The sequence below is a fragment of the Cryptomeria japonica genome, chromosome 5, assembly GCF_030272615.1.
Source record: "Cryptomeria japonica chromosome 5, Sugi_1.0, whole genome shotgun sequence".
In the NCBI taxonomy this organism is placed as follows: Eukaryota; Viridiplantae; Streptophyta; class Pinopsida; order Cupressales; family Cupressaceae; genus Cryptomeria; species Cryptomeria japonica.
Genome location: NC_081409.1, coordinates 554,277,682 through 554,297,295, shown reverse-complemented (window position 1 = coordinate 554,297,295; position 19,614 = coordinate 554,277,682). Strand labels below are relative to the sequence as shown.

The window sequence follows — 19,614 nt, the reverse complement described above, 5'->3', positions numbered from 1 at the left end:
CAAAGGTGAGAGTAGAGCCTACCTTGTGATGGCTGAAAATGACCTTCAAAGAGCATTTGCAGCTTGCAAATCATCTTCCCCTTCTTTCCTTTCTATGCTTCTTTCATTCCTCATCTTTTTCTTCAAGCTGCCCAAAATCTCAAACCAAGGAGCAGGTAAAATAGAACTATGCTTTTTCTAAGTTTGGAACGTTTTAGGTTTGCACAAGGGGTGAAGCCACAAGTGCTTCCAAATCCCTTTTAAAATCGTTTTCTAATTATAACAAATGCAAGTATTAAAATAGATGATTTTTTTCCTGTTCAAGATGCCTAGTCATCTCTGAGATTGTTGAGAAACATTTAAGATGTCCCTGGCCATTCTGTAGATGTTCCACAAGTTTTTTTGATGCCCCAGGGATGTTCTAGTCCCTTTAGAGAGAAAAGGGGATGCAGGGGACATTGCTTGCCATCCTGCCATCTGGATACGTTGTTGGGAATGGGGACAGAGGTTTTAGATTTGGGGATGCATCTCTGCTTAACCTTGTCTTTTCTTGAAAATAGTTTGAACAAATGATATTAATGTAAGAGGGCTACTTAAGGGTTACCTTATTTCTCAAGATTGAAATTGAGCCAACATGCTTTGGTTTTAGTAAGGAAATGAGGACCACTTTAATGAAAAATTCATTATCAAGATATACCCATGCATGTTTCAAGATAAAAATAGTATGCTTTGCAAGTTGATAACCAAACAAGAATTTCTTAAACAAGCATGATTATACGACTGTCAATGTGTTATTATGTAGCACTTTCATTCCTGAATTTTCTTTTTCTCCATGTTTTAATGTACAAAGTATTCTAACTTACTTCTGCATATTATAAATTCCAAAGTTACTGCAATTTATGACTGAATTAGTTATTAAACTTCTATGCTTGCATATCAATACTTGCCGTTAATCACATTTATTTGGATGATGCAGGAATGCTGATGGATCTCATTTCTCCTCTCTACCCTGCAAGTTTTGTAATAATACTATGTCTAGGAAGCATTGCAAGATCTTTCAGTAAGACTCTATAAATCTGTATATAAACTGAAATGTGAGCTCTTTTGTTAATTCTGCCAAGAAATTTCTGTGCTGGTTTAATTCTGTGCAAAACTTAGTAAGTTTTACAAAATATCATGCATAGTTTGCTGTGAAATTTACCTCAAAAGATGGATCGATTTTTTCATTTGGTTCTAATGAGGAGGGATTCTACTAGAGCTTATTTTAGATGTACATTAATTCACCAATTTTCCGATTTTTGATAGATGTTAACGTTTTCAGACGAACTTTGCAGCGGGAGTGGCAAGTGGAGCCACAAGAGCTGCTTTAACACAACACTTTGCCCTGCAACAAAATGCAGCAGACGTATCTGCAAAGGTTTACATTATGTTTGGAATTGATATTTTAAATTTCAAAATTTGTCATATCAATGTTAAATATAATTTTTATGATCTTAAAATGTTTGATTAACTTACAGGAAGGTAGCCAAGAAACAATGGCTACCATGCTGGGCATGCTGCTTGGGATGGTTTTTGCCCATATTACAGCAGGACGTCCTGGCGCAATGTGGTCTTCATTTCTTCTTCTCACATTTTTCCATATGTTTGGTAAACTTTTAAAGACGCCTTTGTTCAAATCTATATGTTCCCTCTTAATGACTGTCTCAATTATTTTTAGACTTACAATTAACATTGAAGGGCTTCTCTGAAATGACATGTGATTTTTTCTACAATTTGGTGTTTTCTTGTTGATCCCAACAACTTGGTTCAGTCAGTTATCCATGTACAAGAACATATGCATGCCCCTTTGCTATAAATGCAACATCTGCATACCAACTTAGTTCTTACAGGATAATTTCAAGATACAACAGCGGCCAATTGAGTTTCCATATGGTAGTCATTCTATCCCACTGATTTAAATAGGTAACCAGCCTCTGCAACCACTGAGTGTACAATACTAATAGTTTTTGTTTCTAGGTTCAGTCTGTATCTTTGCAACTATTTCTTCTTGAATGCATTGTGGTTTTAAACTGTCTGCTTCTCCTGGCTATAGTAGCCTAATAAATCTATGCGTGTTTGCTTCAGCAACTTTTAAGTATCCATTTACATAATTGCCTTTGCAACATTATGTCTTTTTAACAACTCCACTTTTTCCTTTGTAGCATCCAAATAACATGTGCAATATTCATAAGAAATTGTGGCTTGCGATTCAGCGTTACAATAAACATTAGCTGTGGAATGATCATTAGCTAAAGACTTTGTCCTCTCTCCTGTCTTTCTGGTCGTGCACCCAACTGCACCAGAGTGTTTCTATGTTCCCTTTGTTTTTTCATGCTGTTTCCCACCAAATCTTTGCGTAAGGATCCATCTTCATAGATTCTTCTTTAGGGTGCTATGGCCTCACCGATTCCTACCTCATCAGGTCAGAGCATAAATTTCTGGACTGCAGTAGCAAATGATACAATATGATCTGTAAAGAAGAATCACTTAGCTTCATTTGTCATTGTGCTCAAAAACTGGTATTTGATTGCCCTTCCCTTCCAAAAAGGAAAATGGTTGCTACCTCCAAATGTGGACCTCTCAAATTGCTGCTATTTTTTGAACTACTTCCAAATTGCCACTCTTCTTGAATGAAATGAAGAACCAGATATGGCTCCTTAATTAAAAGGTCTCAGTCTGCAGATTTATGGTAACTTTCCCTATTTCCTAAAACACATTTTGCTTATGTTCAAGCATAAGGAAAATCGTTAGAGATTGTGAGTAACAGAACCAGATGTGACTGCTTAAAGAAAAGGCTCTGAGCTGCAGATTTATGGGGGCTTTCTCTAGACATAAAACACTTTTGTTTGGGTCAAGAATATTTGACATTCTCAAGGTTTCTGAAGGTTATTTATGGTCATTTCTTGTACTAACTGTGGATCCTATCTACTGCAGCCTTCGGCTTGAGTTAGTATGTTTGATAAGGCTTCATTTGTATTTTTCAAGCTTTCATAGCTTTTATTCTTTATTTTGGCTTCATTTAAATAAGTCTGCAGATGTCTTACAAAAATAGCGGTCCATGCCTTTTCCTCTCTAATGTATTTCCCCATGCACCACATGTTGATGCAGCACACTTTCTCCAAGGCTGGAGATCTAAAGTAGCAGGCGGCTTGCATCGTGATGCCATGTGTCTAGTGCCACATACCACTGAAGGATAAAGGAAAGAGCTTTTGTTTATTATAAGTTTGGCATCCAATGATGCCATGTGTCTTGTGAGAACAAGCTTGAGAGTGTACTAAGCCCGAATAAAGTTAAAAGGTGTGCCATTGGTCCATTTTCAAGTGGAGTGATTGAGGGAGGTAGCTGGTGATGCTATGTGTCAGTTCAAGGAATGCAAGTGCCGATACAGTTTCAAAGCCCGTTCCATTCATGTAGTTGTAATAGAAGTAGTTGGCTTGCCAGATGGCAGTGCCGCTGCATAGGAAGGGGCAAATATGACTGTCTAGCAAGCAGTTGCAACTGCTAACATGATGGCGATCCACAGGCAGTAGAGATGTAGGGAATCTTTTTGGTTGTAGTCTTCTTTTCCAGTGCAGGGGATGTTCTATTTAAAGATTTTTCTCGCTTTATAAAGGGGTTCATCACTTTTGTAAAAAACTCTCAGAAAAGGAATTAACCAGTAGTTTGCAACAATTTTTAGACCTTAGCATGTGTATTTCTTAAAAGTAACAGAGATCAAATACACAAGACTGTGCCATTTTTGCCTTTGTATAATGTTTATCTTTGTTCATTTTGCTCAACTTAATGCTCTGTGTTTACTTAGAAAATGTTGTGATGGTTAATTGTTATCAATTTGCTTTTATGATTCCAGTGATAATTGAACTACTCGCCAAAAGCAAAAACTCACCAAGGCACGAAAAATAAACACAATGAAACTCGGAGAAAACTCAACAAAAACTCGACAACTTTAAAAATTGCTTAAGTTTAATTAGAAATGCATTTTTTTTGCAAAATTCAAATAGGAGATGCATCCAGTGAGTCAATACATGAGTGTTCAAAAGCAACAAGCTGAGTCTAGATATATTTGATTGATTTAAATGCAAATTGGGTACACAATGACATCCTCTTGTGGAATGTTGATGGCTGATAGACAAACAAAATGAAATTAAAAATTGTTTTTGTAAAACTAAATGTAAATACTACATCAAAACATTTTACATCTTCCTCTTCCCAGCTCTAGCGAAAACCAAGGGATGGATAGAACTAGAGGGTCTAGTCCTAGGAGTCTGATGTGGCTCCTCCATCTCGCTAAAATGAGGTTGAGGGTAGCATCACTCGCTGGGGTCTAAGGGTGAGAGAGAGAGGGGTAGAGAGATAGCTCTAGATCTTGGGGGAGAGAGGAGAGAGTGAGATAGAGAGTGGTAGAGAGAGGAAATAGAGGAAGAGTGAGGGGCAGATAAAGTAAGTGAGACAGAGAGAGTGAGAGAATGCTGATAGGAGCCTATTGATTACTGAAATTTGATTGTTTGAAAACTTAAAAGATCTTCTAAAACTTAGAATTTGCATCATAACTCCTAGAGATCTGAAACCACTTCAAACATCCTGCCAATATATACATGAAATGTAACCTAAAGTATATCCATGTGGTATCGACCTCTCTTAGCAATTATAATCTTGAATTTGATCATTTAATTTGATCAATTCAAAATTGACATTGCCATTGTATCAGGGATTCATCCTCAAGCGAATTGTCATTAAGAGAGGCATTCGAACCAAAATCAAGAGCGAATTTATTAATCAGCAGATTCATCAAGGATAGCAATTCATGAGTGACTAAGGCAAAGGTGCATTCGTTTTCATGCGATTCTGATTGAAGCTATGGTGAGCTCATGGAAAGAGACTTTGACTTGAAGGGCGATTCTAAGCAGCGATTCGTTATCATTACCTAACAGTTAATTCCCTTTGAAGTCCAGTGAATTCTCATTCAACTTAGGCAACATCCACAGCAAATACAGTTTTTTACAAGCTCCAAAGCCAGTGATCTGATTTTGATCAGCCATTCGCCATTTCCAATCGCAATGAATTACCACTAGGAGGCAATCAGATCCAAGACTACAAGCGAATCCAACCAACAGGCCTGAGACAGCGAATCCATTATTGGTGGCAATTTATGTCTAAGATCAGATCAAAGCTAATCCCAGGCACATCATGATCCAGGGCGATGCTGAATTCATTTTCACTCAGTCTAATTCGATTAAAATGGTGACAAAGTCTTGCACAGAAGTGGTTCTGATCTAAGACACAGCGAACATTGCTGGGGTCAAAGTCACTTGGACTGAGATCAAGGTGAAGTTATTAGTAAGACAAGCAAAGTCAGTCATCATCAACAACTAATTGACTTTATTTGATCAGCGAATTTGTTGTTGAAGGCAGCCACGTTAAGGTTATGAGATGTCAGTGAACTTGAGGAGTACTCCAGTGATACCAAACTTGGCATTAGTGAAGTCTTGAGAGAGGACAATTTTGGCCTAATAAAGAAAACAATTACCAGTTGACTCTTAATTAGTTTGCAGGTCAGAGACAAATCAGATTTGTCATACCAGACCTTGTTTCAGTGTTGGTATATCTTGTCCTTTATTAATTTCAATCTTAGGACTTCTTTTGGTATATTTGGTTATCTCTTGAGCATTTACGATGAGTTATTATTAGCAGCAGGGAGATCATATTTAATGTTAAGGATTAGAGAGACATTCCTAGAGTTAGAATAGATCTCTCTCAACCCTTATCCTTTTTTCCTTTTTTTTAATGAAGTGAAATCCCGCTTTCCAGCATCATTCGAGCATTCAAGTATTCAATGTAAGTCCACCATGTGATCCCAGCAATATCAGATCATACACAACTGACTCTATCCAAGACATGACAATAGAGAACCTTGGAGTCGTCCCACTTGATCACGTAGCTTAGCATTTGGGAGTCTTTGTTCAAGAGAGGATAGAATACTTAGTATTTTATTTTGTGTTGCATAGTGTGTAATAACACCATCAACAGGTCCTCAAGGAGGCTATTGAGTAGGTTGGGCCGCAAAATGTGGTCCAAGTAGTGATGAATGCAACACGTGTGCAGAGTTGCAGGGAAACTTATTGAGGTAGCCTACAAACATATTTGGTGGACTCCATGTTGTGTGCATGCCATGAACAATGCACTTAAGGACATGGGGAAGATTGATTGGATTAGAGTAGTGGTCAACGATGCAAGAGATGTGCAGATGTTTATCTGCAATTTCCACACTTCACATGCACTCTTAAGGACCCTCTATTCTATTCTATGCTATGCTTGACTAGATGAGGGATATTGTGTGAGTGAAGGATCCCACTTTAACATTCTACAATGAGCACATTTGGCCGATCATTCAACATAGTTGGGACAAGCTCAACACTCTCTTGCATATGGTTGCCTATGCATTGAATCCTAAGTGATACAAGGCTAGACCTGGTAGAGATACAACTATTTAGGATGATGAGGTGAAAACAGGGTTCTTTAGGTGCATTGATAATATATATGATGGTAAAAATGATGACACGATTCACACCGAGTGGACCAAATTTGCCACTCTTAGGGGTTATTCATACGTGGCTAAGATGGATATAGCAACTGTGGCACAAGAGGACCCACTTTTGTGGTGGAAGTGTCATAGTAAAAAATCATTGATTACCACTCTAGTAATTCATTTGCTATCTCAAGTTTCTAGTTCTTCAGCTACTGAGAGGAACTGGTCTACATTGTTGGCTGAAAATTTTGTACACTTGGGGAAATATACAAAATTGTGGTTTCAACCACAGTGTGTGAGTAAAACTCTCCTAATTAAGGGAAGGCTCCCCCTATCTATCTACAACTTAAAAATAAAATGGGATGGGACAGCAGTCTTTCTTCTTCTTACAAGAAAGACAATATCCTTTTCTCTTCATAGAAAAGTGATAGCAATTTAACATAAAACAACAGTAACAACTTTTTGAAATGAAATGAGAGAAAAGAAATGAAGTTTCCTGAAAGCTCAAAGACTTCCGTCACTTCCTTCGGGATGGGACAACAATATCAAGCTCAAAGTCTTGATTATGTAAAGTCATATCTACCCTTTTCTATACTAATGCTATCAAGAACAAATCATAACAACACAAAGTCTGAAATAACTTATTTCTTTCTACACAAGACAACAAGAACAAGCGTGAGCTCAAAGACTCACAACTATTTCTCACAAAATTTACTTCTAAATTCTCTTAAGAACAAGTGCAAGCACAAAGTCTTACAACTTTTCTCAATAGAACTTCTACTTTAACTAAATTAATCTCCAATACTTGCAGCTCAAAGACTGCAAATCAGATTCGATTAAGCTCTCAAAGAAATACTTGCAAGAAAGGTAATATGGAACACAAACTCAAGAATGTAGCACAAAGACTCAAAGCTTGAACAATTTTCTTCTATTCCTTTCAATTCTTTAATTTACACATAAAAGTTCAAAGACTTCTTTGCTGCAAATTGACAGAGTTTTTGCTTGCTTTCTAAAAGATAAAAATTACAATAGACCCCTCAAGTATTTATAGAATAGGAGCCTTGAGAAAAAGGTGGGAGGATCCTAACTAACTTGAGAGATTCTCTCAAGCACCAAGACCTATTCAACAACTAACTATGACTTATTCCAACTACAGTCCTAACTGAAAACAACTTGTAGTTGCCTTACATGTAATTACAAAAGTGCAAGTAAAGACTTAACTTGCAAACTACAAAAAGTTTTTACATGTAACCTGTCAAAAGAAAAACTACAACTAAGAGATTACAAATCTGGAAAAATACAACTAAGTGTTGAGAAACACTTAAGCTGCAGCATGTGAAGACATGAATCCTTCATGAATCGTAGCTCATCAGGATTCGGTTCATTGGTATTTTTGGCCACGATCATGGTTTTCACGATAACTTCGCTGCAACGAAGGATTGTGGCATTATTTCTCTCAAAGGAACTTTGAATTTCCCGCAAGTAACCTTGATAAGTCACTAAGGCTTGAATGGATGCTGCTGAAAATGGTTCACTTTTCCACTCTTGACAGATCTTCAACTGCAGATCAGAAATAACCTTTTCTTCTACCAACAATTCTCCATCATGACCCATGACGGTGCAAGAAGCTTTCTGACAATGAGAGATCATATCCTGAAAAACTTCCATTCGCAGCCTCATAGCATCATCAATGTCTTCAATAAGTGACTTAAGAATAGGGCTTTGTTCTCCAAGAGCTCCTGATATTCCAGGTACACAACTCTTGAAGGAATTACCTGACGTTCTAGAAGAACACTTAACTTTTGCTGAGGAATTTTAAGCCAAATAATCAAGTTGTCTTCTACCTTTTCCAAGTTCCATTTGAAAGTATCAGAAACTTGGTTCAATTGTTCTTCAATGGTCTTCAACTTGGCCATCATTTGGAAAACCTCCTTCAAGACTTGTGCACAAAGATCATGACGCTGATCAACCCAAGATTCCAATGCTTGTACCTTTTGAGCAGCTCTCTCAACTCCCTGGATTGATTCTCGTGCCTCGGTAGAACTTGAAGGATTACTCACTTCACCAGTAGGTTTTGTGATTTTACGGACAACTGCAACAGGTTGCCTATTGTCCTCTTCTAGCTTGTCTTTCTTGGCTAGAAGCTCATCATACCGTTGTACTAGTGAAGCTACAGAATACTGGGCATCATGTTTAACCACTTCATGCATTTGCTTACCCAATTCTACCCTTGTGACTTTGTAATTAGCAACTGACATCTCTTCAAGTGGCTTATCTACAAGAGGTTCAACAATTTCAGCCACCTTCATCTTGTTGTTGTCAACAGTTACTCTTGAGATTGTCTTTGCCTTTTTAGCAACCTTGGGCCTAGACTGTTTAAGTTGCTGATAATCAAAGGCATCAGGTGAGATTTCTTGCTTCTTCCTTTTTGGGGTAAAAGAACTAAGCCATGGAGGTAAAGCCATCAACTCTCCTTCAGTAGCAGCTGCGAGCAAAGGAGAAGCAGTTTCTGTTTGAACAACCGTAGTCACCCTGGGGGAAGTATCTGTCTGAATAGCAACCATGGTTTGCTCAGTAACCAAAGGACATGAAGTCTGTTTCATAAACTCCTCAAAGCTGGAAGCAGAGGTATCAATCTCTGATAGATGAATGCACACAGGAGTATCCTCGAAGATTTCCAGCAGACTCTCTTGTTGATGATCAATAGGAGGCTCAACTGCTGAAATGGGGACGACATTCTTAGGAGACTCCTCTACCACTATGTCCGGAGGAGATAGAAGCAACTCCATAGAAACCGAGGAGGGAATCTCATGAGGTGACTCTGAAGCTAGTGATCTAGGAGCATCGTCTGATTGCTGTCCTTCTTCTGGATCATCAGGATCAATCACATGAATGTGAAGCCAATACTTCTCTTTCCCACGAACTGTCGCCTCCTCAGGAGGAAGTACTGTTGCCCGACTAACTCGCAATTTGATCCTAGTGCCTAAAGATGATGCACCTTCCTTGTTGTCAACTTGAATCTCAGACTTACGTCCAAGAGGCCCCGTAGAGTCATCTTCTTTTCCAACCTTGATTTTGATGAGTCTAACACCATTACCTTTAAGCCAAGTGTTGGTGTTAGCTAAGATAGGCTGAAACCTTTCAAGAATGGAAGTGCACTCTTTGTGTGACCATTGGATTAGAGGAAGTGGAGCTTCCTCAACCCTTCGTGAAATATACTCTGGATCAAGCACATTCCCATCATCAATCATTCCTTGAGGAACATCCACCAAGTTCAAATCAATAACCTTCTCAACAGTAAGACTGCAATAGTCCATCTTAAGAACCTCCACTTTTGTACGGAGATCTACCTAGATATTCTCAATACGATGCACATGCACAAAGGACTTTTTGATCGTTTCCTTCATACCCCGGTAGTCAAAATCTGCCTCGGATTGAAAACTTTTGAGTTTAACCTCCTGTATCTCACTCTCCATAGCTTTGGCTTTGACGGATGTGACAAGAGAATACCGGCCAATCTTCAATGGGTTTGTTGTAGAAATCCCTATTCCGACCTTATGTCTGATAGACTGATGAGCATGCACAACCATGATTTGTCTTCCCAACTCCATAAGAATGATCTTATCGATCAGGTATCTAGGAAGCATGTATGGTTGCCCACTATAGCATCCGATTCTCATATAGGTAAAGGTCGGGAATTGAAGAAACAAGCACTCATACTCATTCACTCTTTCCCATGCCTCATATGACACCCTTCTGTTCTTTAGAGTCTTGTCAAACTGGCACATGAAGTAACCAAAGAATGCATCTTGAACTCTTCTGAAATGTAATCTGCTAGGTCTCAAACGCAGTTGATCATAATATTCCCACACAAGTATAAGCGAGCGATCATCCTTGGTAGAAAGACCAGGGAAATGTCTAAGTGATGCTGCCAAATACACTAAGTATGAATTCATGTAAAACGTCATGGTGGTAGGGACTGCTGCAAGTTGCTCGCACAAAGTATCATTAATAACCTCCGCCCATGACATATGATGGGACTGCCTTATGAACATGATAAACTGGTACATCCAGGGCTCATAAACATTAGAGTGTTCAAGACCCATCATCTTGTTGAGGAGAGTAATGATGTCTCCAATTTCTCACTTGAAGTCACAACGGTACAACTTAGCCCACCTTGAGAAAGCGGCTCGTGGCTCATGAATCCACTTGTTAATATGACGTTTGCAGTCCTTTTCCCTCTTGACATAGTACTCGGCTGCACTACTTTTGGAAATCTCCATATAAACAGGTGCTGGCGGTATTCTGAAGACTTTCACAATGGTATCTGCATCAAGGCGGATTATTGCCTCACCATCATTATTTCTAATGATTCTCGTCTCCTTGTCAAATTGATGAGCGCAAGCAAGAACAAATTCAGGTTCTAGGGCAGCCACTGGGAAAGAAGACGCATGATGAATGTGACTGTCCAACAACCGCTGCATATTGCTATCCTGCGGATCCTCCACCCTCTTAATGAATTCTAACTTGTCCACATGCCCTATCTCCGTGTCTTGAATGCGATCCAAAGGAGAGGAAACTTGTGAAGGTGAAACTTCATTCTGATACTTGTCATATTTATATTTCATCTTCTTCGGAACTGGAGATGATGACAAACCTGACATTGAAGGACAACTTGGTATATTGCGATTAAGACTTAAAAGTATTAAGGCAACATCATAATCAACTGCAACTAACATTTTTCCTTCTTCAAATGGGAAGAATTCCAACCCTTGCACTTCACGATTTTGTTAGAGAAAGATGGGAAATAAATGGGAATGCTAAGAATCTTGACTTTGACCAATTTCGGATCTTGGGGAAAATTTTACAAGTATACAAGTTGGGAAGAGTGCACATGCAATCGGATTTTAAAAACCCGAATGCAAGTATGCTTGTAAAATGGAAAATGGAGAAATGAGTGAAAAATGAGAATTAGACTTGCGGGAAATGACATGAACGAAAAGTACGGATATAGGCAATATGAATGGTAAAAATGAAAAGATCTTGGGAATGTCATTTTCAAGAAAATGGGAAGAACTTTGGACATGCAATCTAGTTCTAAAAACCTGATTTTGGAAGGTTGGGTATTTTTCATCTTTGCAATTTGAAATTTCAACAAAAGATGGTTAAATTTTTATAATCATAAGGGAAGAACAATTATTTTCATCCAACTTGTAATCGGGATTTAAAATCCCGAACACAAGTAAAGAGGGAAAATGGGGAAGAACAATGCAATTCACAAATTGCTTTGCAAAGGGGAAAATCTCTCTCACAAAACCGATTTTTGGGGGCAAAACCAACATATACACAAATTTACAACTAGAATGGAAAACAAGAAGACAAGAAAACAAGAAAATGAAACAAGAAGAAAATAAATCATACCTTGCTTCAATCCGAAATGCTTCTTCAAAAGATGATCAATCTTTGATTGAAGAAAACAACCCCTTAAGTAAGCAATGAATGAACTCCCAAACCCCTTGCCACGTTTTTGAAAAACGTTATAGGCAGCAAAATGTGGCACAAAATGCAAATGTAAAGGCAAAAGAACCGGCCAAATCTCCATCAAACCCCAACGCCTAGGTATAGAAAGCAAAAACGACTTGGGAGATGAGAGATCTGTGGCATCTTGGAAGAGAAAATCGCGATATTTGGCAAAAACGTGTTTGCTGTTCAATACCAAAAACCGGCAATCATAAACCCCAAATGGTGTAATATGTGTTTGCAAATGCATAAAAATAGGGAGGAATCCAAAACGCTTTCTATCTCCCAAAAATCTCCACAAAAATTGCTTCAAATCTCCAACAAAATTGCCTTCCTTAGCTGGTCAGGTTTTTGGGAGTGAATGACAAGTTTCATTTTACATGTAATAGTGAAAATTGGGTTTTAAATCCCATATTACAAGTTTAAAATGTTACTTTCTCTCAACAAGGCAAAATCGGGTTTTAGAAATCCAATTGCAAGTTTAAAATTCCTCTATTTACACTTTATGGAGCAAATCGGGTTTTTTGGACACAATAGCAAGTTTAAAATGTCACTTTATTCCATTTCTAAGCAAAATCGGGTTTTGGAGAGAGATATGCAAGTTATAAATAACTTGTAAAGGGAAAAAGAATCCCTTCAACAAGTTTCACGAGGTTGTTTGTAAAATTCCCTAGCTAGGATTTGATTGCAATTAGTTGTATAACCAGGATATAACAGATATTTGTTTGTACAACACAACCAATGGTGGGAATGAACATCTTTACACAGTTTTTTTATTTGGAATCTTCCTTGTTTGTTCAACGCACAGTGTCTCTAATTCTATTTTTATAATCACTGATAAACATAGCAAACTTGAACAATCATTACTCACAAACATTGATATCAGTTTATTAAATATTCCATCAAGGAACAGGAAAGAGAATATCTTTTCATGATGCACCTGATAGGTAAGTTGTGACTGCCGGTTATAGACTTCACGTTAATGCCAAACTTGTTGTAGAACGCTACCCAAGGATCTTCATAAACTCTTCAATGGATAAGCCAGAATAAGATACTCCTGGATGCAGACAATTTACCAGAGCTTTGTACTACCGGAACAAGCATATACGTCAAGTCTGAAATTCTGAATTTTCACGGTATGCGGAATGCTATGAAGCGCTTCCATATCCTCCATGCGATGTCGACAACCTCCACACCGCGGCAATATCAAACCACTTCCGTTCGCGGTAATTGCCGACTCCATACCACACTGTGGTCATAACAATCTTCACGCTACAACCCGATATCGGGTTACAGAGGCACGGAAAGTTGGTGTGCGTTGACGCCGTGTCACACCTTCGCTGATAGTATTTGCAGTCTTGTGTGTAAGAATACACACACCCGCATCATACACCAAGGGATCTCCCGTAAAGACCTTCATTCTGCTTCAATCGATAACGATTCTTCTTCAGAGTCATGCGACCAATAGGCCAGTCAATGACTGATGAAAGGCAAATTAATTTCGAACTGTGTATTAACACTATCAAATATTTTCTCCTCCCTCATTCCCAGAACTCTTCCTCCTTAAATCAATCCCGGGGGTGGTTCCTGAATCGAATCGAACCAACTCCCATTATTTAGAACTAATGATAAACTTATTAATTAATTTATATTAATCGAATGGGTGATAATATAAAATAATTAATATTACAAAAATCATTTATTAATTAATTAGACTTAGACTTATTAGGGGATATTACATTGTTGAGTTGATAGCTCAGCAAGGGTGCAAGCTTTTGTGACAACAGAGACCATAATATGTCAGTTGGAAAAGGATTCGATTATGATGTTGGTAAATTTAACTTGCTGTAACTTTGTCTAGTTTTGTAGACACAATGAAGACACCATTTAACAAAAAAATAAGTTTGAATCGTTCAATGTATTTCCTTAGGAAAGCATAGGATAAGGATCTCTTCTTGACACTTGTGACTTGTGAGCAACCTCCCATGCTTTAGTAGTTTAATGTTTCCTTAATCTCCATGTAGAACAAGGATCTTAGTTAGCATTCAAATAAACCTTTGATCACCAATAAGACAGGATCACAAGTTTTATTTTTACTGAATAGGTGCTCAAATTTCATTAATGGCTATTTGTTTAATAATTTATTATTTTCTTTAAACCAGCAAGGTCCACCTGTCTGCATATTTTCTTTTGTATAGCAAAATGGATGCGAAAGAATTGGGTTTCAAGGTTTTCTTTTCTTTTCCTAAAATAAAATAAAAATTTAAATCCATCTTTTTACCTTTGGGGATGACGTCACATCCCTAGACAGTTGATGGATGTTTGTACAGCCCCCTGTCTATCTTGGGGATGAAAGGGCATCTCTAATTGTCACCCCAAAAGGGAGATGTCCTTGGGGACAAAATCCCTGTTGGGGCCTGGGTGCTGGAGATGGGGGAAGGTTGGTGGGGCAGAAGGACTTTTGTCCCTATCTTGCCATCCTCGGGATGTCTCCTTTTTGAGGATGTGTGTAAAACCCTGGGGACATGCCTGGGGTACACTGTTAGGTTAGCATTTATGAAAATTTTCGCAACTAAATTTCTTCAAATAAATCCCATAATCACTGAAATTTATAGGAACTAATCTGCCTCAGCCCTAATTAGAATTTACAAAAAAATCTGAAAGCTAATTTTGATAATGGAATGGCTGTATTTTGACACAAAAAATTCACTTTCCTCGATTACTGCAACTAGCTTTTCCCTCTCGAACACTAATTGGCAATGAATATTTTTCCCAGCAAAATTTGGATTCTCATAACATCTTCATGATCAGTTTGCTGCAATTTATCAAAAGTTCCTCAATTAACTGTTTCTTTTCCTTGAACTGCTGTGCAACAAATTCCTTCAGATAGTTCAACTTGATGTAGAGAAAATTAACTTGATGCTTTAAAAATAGTTGGACAGATCAATGTTATATTACAGAATGGAGCATTGAACACCACCATATTGCTGCTGCTGGATGTAAAATAGTTGTGTGATAAGGTAACAAATAATACAGTACTGTTCAATATCTCTACAGCTTCAGCTTCCTGTCTTGGTTTCGTTGTACAGTACAGTCAGACAGACACCTCTGAAGCATACAAGTTTCTATAGCCGTATGGCATCCAACATTAGCATACGATTGCCAAGTTCTATGTCTAGCAAACTTGGGGCCTTGAATAGCAGCAGTAATGTTTGCTTCAAAATGCAATTCTTCAAAATTACACTTTTGCAGAAATATGTTCATTTAGAAGAATATAAGAGAAAAACGTCTTTATTGCATTAGGTGCTGCACAGGACAAATCTTGGTACTAGGAGGATCTGTCACATTAGCACCTTTCCCCCAACATTCTGCTTGCTTTTTGTTGGTCCAATTAGTTTGTCAGTTAAGACAACCATAAAACCAACTTTTCAAAATGACAAATACAATACCAATTCTAGCAATAAAGCCATAAACAATGTAATTGTATTGTGTTGTCATTGATGTCAACTGGTATTGTTGTCATTGATGTCAATTGGTGAGTGTGTTGACAATGTGTTGTTGCTAACCGGTAAGCCCGTGACCGGTAAGAAAGCAAGGTTGAAATAATGAGGAAGGACAGGCAATTGGTATACAGTTTAATTGATGACATTCAGCAGGACTCCCATCGGATAAAGATGCTATCAAAGGATGAAGAGAAGACCGACAACAATTGTGCTGTCTCAAGATAGCAAGGAAGACATATGGGAAGTCTACCGGGTCATATGTCTGGTTGAAGATGTATCTGCTTATTAGTGCAATGTCGGAAGCAGAATGAGCAACAAAGATCCACTCCCACCGGGTGTTGGCAGATTGAGTGCATCGGTCCATCTCCAACCGTTAAGTGGTAATACTGAGCTTATCTCACATCATGCATGGAATGCATCATAAACCTTCTGGGATAAGACAGAGAAGTTAAAGGTAGGTGGTTGAAGGCTTATACCGAATGACCAATTTAAAACATGAGGAAGCCTTCGGTATATAAAATCAGAGATATGCACCAGATCAACAAGAGAAGGCATGATGAGATACTGGGAGAGAAGATGAAGGATAAGAAGTGATGAGTTTGTCACTTTGACAAACCGGTTGAGGTGAGATCCGAGCTAACGAAGGAGAAGGAAAATTTTAGCACTTGCAGACATGGATCTACTCCGAGATGCTAATGTTAACCAGAATGCAGATGTAGGTTGATGCATAACAGTTGGAGATTGGTGGCATGGAGTCATCAAGGATGTTACCGGAATGCAGATGGAGTTTGGTGTCACCGGTGTGCATGGTATGTTACCAGTATACAAGCAGGAATATTATCTGTATAGATGTCCACCGGTATAGCTAACAAAGAGACCAAGTGAAGAGCTCTTGTCGGATGGAGATGAGCATGATGACTCACTCTTGGTGCACGCTGTGATTGGAAAAGTTGGTGACTGGGCTGATAAGTTCCAACCGACAGAATGGTGAAGTGCCTGGCATGAAGATTAATTCGTTATTGTATAACTGGCAGGGAAAGATGAACCAGGGTTATAAGGTGAACATCGGTTGTGTGTTTGGTTGGTGCCTGAGCCTAAACCGACACAGTGAACTGAGGTGGGTGTTGACGAAGATGACACGTAGGATCTAGATGGCTAACATGTAGTGGTGAAGAGTGCGTCAGTGAGGTGGTTGCCGACTAAGTCCGTGTTTAATGCTGTTGGCGAAATTCACGAGTGAGCTACAGAGGATTGCGGCTCGAAGCAGATCGAAGGACGACTCTTGGTGAGTAGATTGATGCAAGATATCTGATCATCTTGTCGTTTTGGAGAAGGAAGCTGCTGGTTCATTTATTGTGATTGACTAAAGCAAGGCCGTGTTTTGCTAAAGATAGCAAATGTGTATTGGAAGAATCAAATATGGCACTGCCTTCTAATTTGTTGCAGGTTGTGAATCTCGAAGATGAGATCTGATTTGATCTGATAAGGATTGGGTCGGTGAAGAAAACCCTAGGACACAAGATTTGATTTTTTGTTTTTGGCAGGAAAGCTTGATTATAAATATGCAGATCAAAGATCAAAGTTTATGATGCTGTGGTGCCGAACCAGAGAGAGGGTGAGTGTGCATCAGAGAGTTAATCAGTCAGAGAGTTCATCGAAGAACATTGAATCGATTGAGTGCTTAAAGAGAAAACCGATAAGAGGGGTTCAACTGGTAAGAGGTGTTTAACCGGCAAGAAACAGAGTAATCGGTAAGCTGTTGATTGAGGATGGATAAGAGAAGGTGATTGTTGAAAAGCAGAAGAGTGATCAATCTGAGCGCAAGAGAAGGGTTTAACCGATAAGGCACAGAGTAACCGGTAACCGGTTACACAGTCTAACAGTTCATCTAATCGACAGTGGATGAACCGGTAAGGTAGGAGCAGAAAGTGAAGGAAATTAGAGAGAGTGCGAGTAGAGATCTGGCAAGGTAGAAGCAGAGCAGAAGAGAAATTAGACAGAGAGGACTGAGATCCGACAAAGAAGAGTTGAACCGAGAGAGCAGGATTGAACCGAAAGAGAGAAGTTGAATAGGTGTTACAAAACTCATTTGTAACAAGATGTTTCATTGTAATCACTCAGTTGGAGCTCGATGCAGGGGTTGGTGCTCTTTGGGTTGGTGCCCTAAATCAACTTGGGTTGGTGCCCTAAATCAGCAGGGGTTGGTGCCCTAAATCAGTAGGGGTTGGTGCTCCTTGGGTTGGTGCCCTAAATATTGTAACAGTTGTTTATTGTGAGGCTGGATTGGAGCAGTAGACTCCAGTAGCATTTCTCACCGAGGTTTTTCCCACATTGGGTTTTCCTTGTACATCCGGTGTTATGTGATGTGTCTTTGTGTGAGCTTGTTTTATGATCATTTCCTTTATCTCACCGGTATACTCCCTTAGTCTTTGAATTGCTAACCGGTACACATAGTCAAGTTTAAAAGGTTGAGAATATTGATAACCACTGATTCACCCCCCTCTCAGTGGTATCTTGTGTTCTACAGTAACTAACTCAGCCACTAAAACATTTATCTTATTCAAATGTTGATAACACTACTTAATGATAACAAGACAGATTGCATTTTCTGGTTGATTTGTGTTGTGCGACATTGACCAAAGCATTAGCCACGACAAACCTTAAAAGTACAATTACTTTTTATTTTTGATAGTAGGAAAATACTCTATTTTTAATTTTAGTTCCACCTAGGCAAGACTAAGGCATTGCTTTTTCATTTTTGGAAATTCCCGTCTGCGCCAAATACCCCATTTCAAAGCAACAATTCTCCACCTGTGAGGGCTTGAACTTGGGTCCTATGCTTGGTGATATCCATCTCAACATCTAGGTGACAGCCCAACGGACAAAGTTGCCATGAACTTATTTAAGAGACCACCTCACAATTTATGATGCAAAAGGGCTGTTTTGTCAGTGCGCTTAATTGTTATATTTCTTAAAGGTCTTGTGAGTGATATATTTTTCAGAGTAGTTGCTGAACTTAAAGGATCAACATTATTTATGGACATGTGATTTGGTTTTGTACTCAAACTAAAGGTTGTCGTGGACCAAATCGAAGTCAAAAAATTGTCTTGCTTTGTGATCTATTAAAATTAATGCCTTTGTAATATAGTTCACATTCAAAAAGAATTAAACTGTTGTCAACTAGGATCTTTAAGTTATGTTTTTTGCAAGTTCAAATCATTTACAAAATTGTTTTGGCTGGTAGAAAGATACATTTTAGGCATGGTTCTACAAATTGTTTGAGGTTTCCTACTTTGATTTTATTATCCTTCAATTTTGTTAATTAAATATTCGGTCTTTCTTTGTTGGATTCATTGGATTGCATATTTTCTTGTACAGCAAACTATCAAGCTGTTAGATGCGTTTGTTTGACTAGCTTAAATGAAGGAAGAACATCAATTCTACTTCAAAGATTCATAAGCAATGGTCAAGGTTTGTGATATTGATTATCTTTCCTCTTAGTTTGTTGCTAGTTATGTTTGGCTTTAAGGTGTATGTTAGGAATAGGATATTACTTCTGTATCATACAGTGCATTTTTATAATTGTGCATTTTTTAATAACTTGGAATTTTATCAACTCCCATTAACTCAGATAAGAGAAAAATAGTTAGTATCTAATCATGTTTTGTATGAGGTATCACTTAGCAAAGCATTTTCATACTACATATTTGTGCACTTTGATATATTTCCTTAATTTTGGAATTAACCATCCCCTCTTATTGTTTAACCCATCTATTACAGTAATCCCCCCATTTTTTATAAGATTATATGTCAGTGTAAGAATTATACATGAAAAGTACTTTTGAGCTAGTTTCCCTGCAACCAGATTATTCGAAACAGAAAATAGCATGTGAACTGTGAATAAAGATGAAATCAAGCAATTTTTATTGATATTACCAAACTCATTACAAGGTATTGATGGCTTCTTCGAGGGGCTTCCTTATTTGAACAATGCTCAACAGAAAATCGTATTCAAGATGACTCTCTCTTGCTGAGGCACCACAATAT

At 38.3% G+C, this 19,614-nt stretch overlaps 1 protein-coding gene across 1 annotated transcript in view; it reads left to right on the top strand.

The window, feature by feature from the left end:
* Positions 1–19,046, top strand: part of LOC131063558 (protein root UVB sensitive 3) — a 133,970-nt gene extending 114,924 nt beyond the window's left edge. Inside the window, exons 8-11 of the mRNA XM_057997415.2 lie at positions 956–1,039; positions 1,314–1,396; positions 1,497–1,626; positions 18,946–19,046. Coding sequence (XP_057853398.2) covers positions 956–1,039; positions 1,314–1,396; positions 1,497–1,626; positions 18,946–19,046 — 398 coding nt within the window. The remainder of the gene's footprint in view (positions 1–955; positions 1,040–1,313; positions 1,397–1,496; positions 1,627–18,945) is intronic.
* The last annotated feature ends 568 nt before the right edge of the window (positions 19,047–19,614 follow it).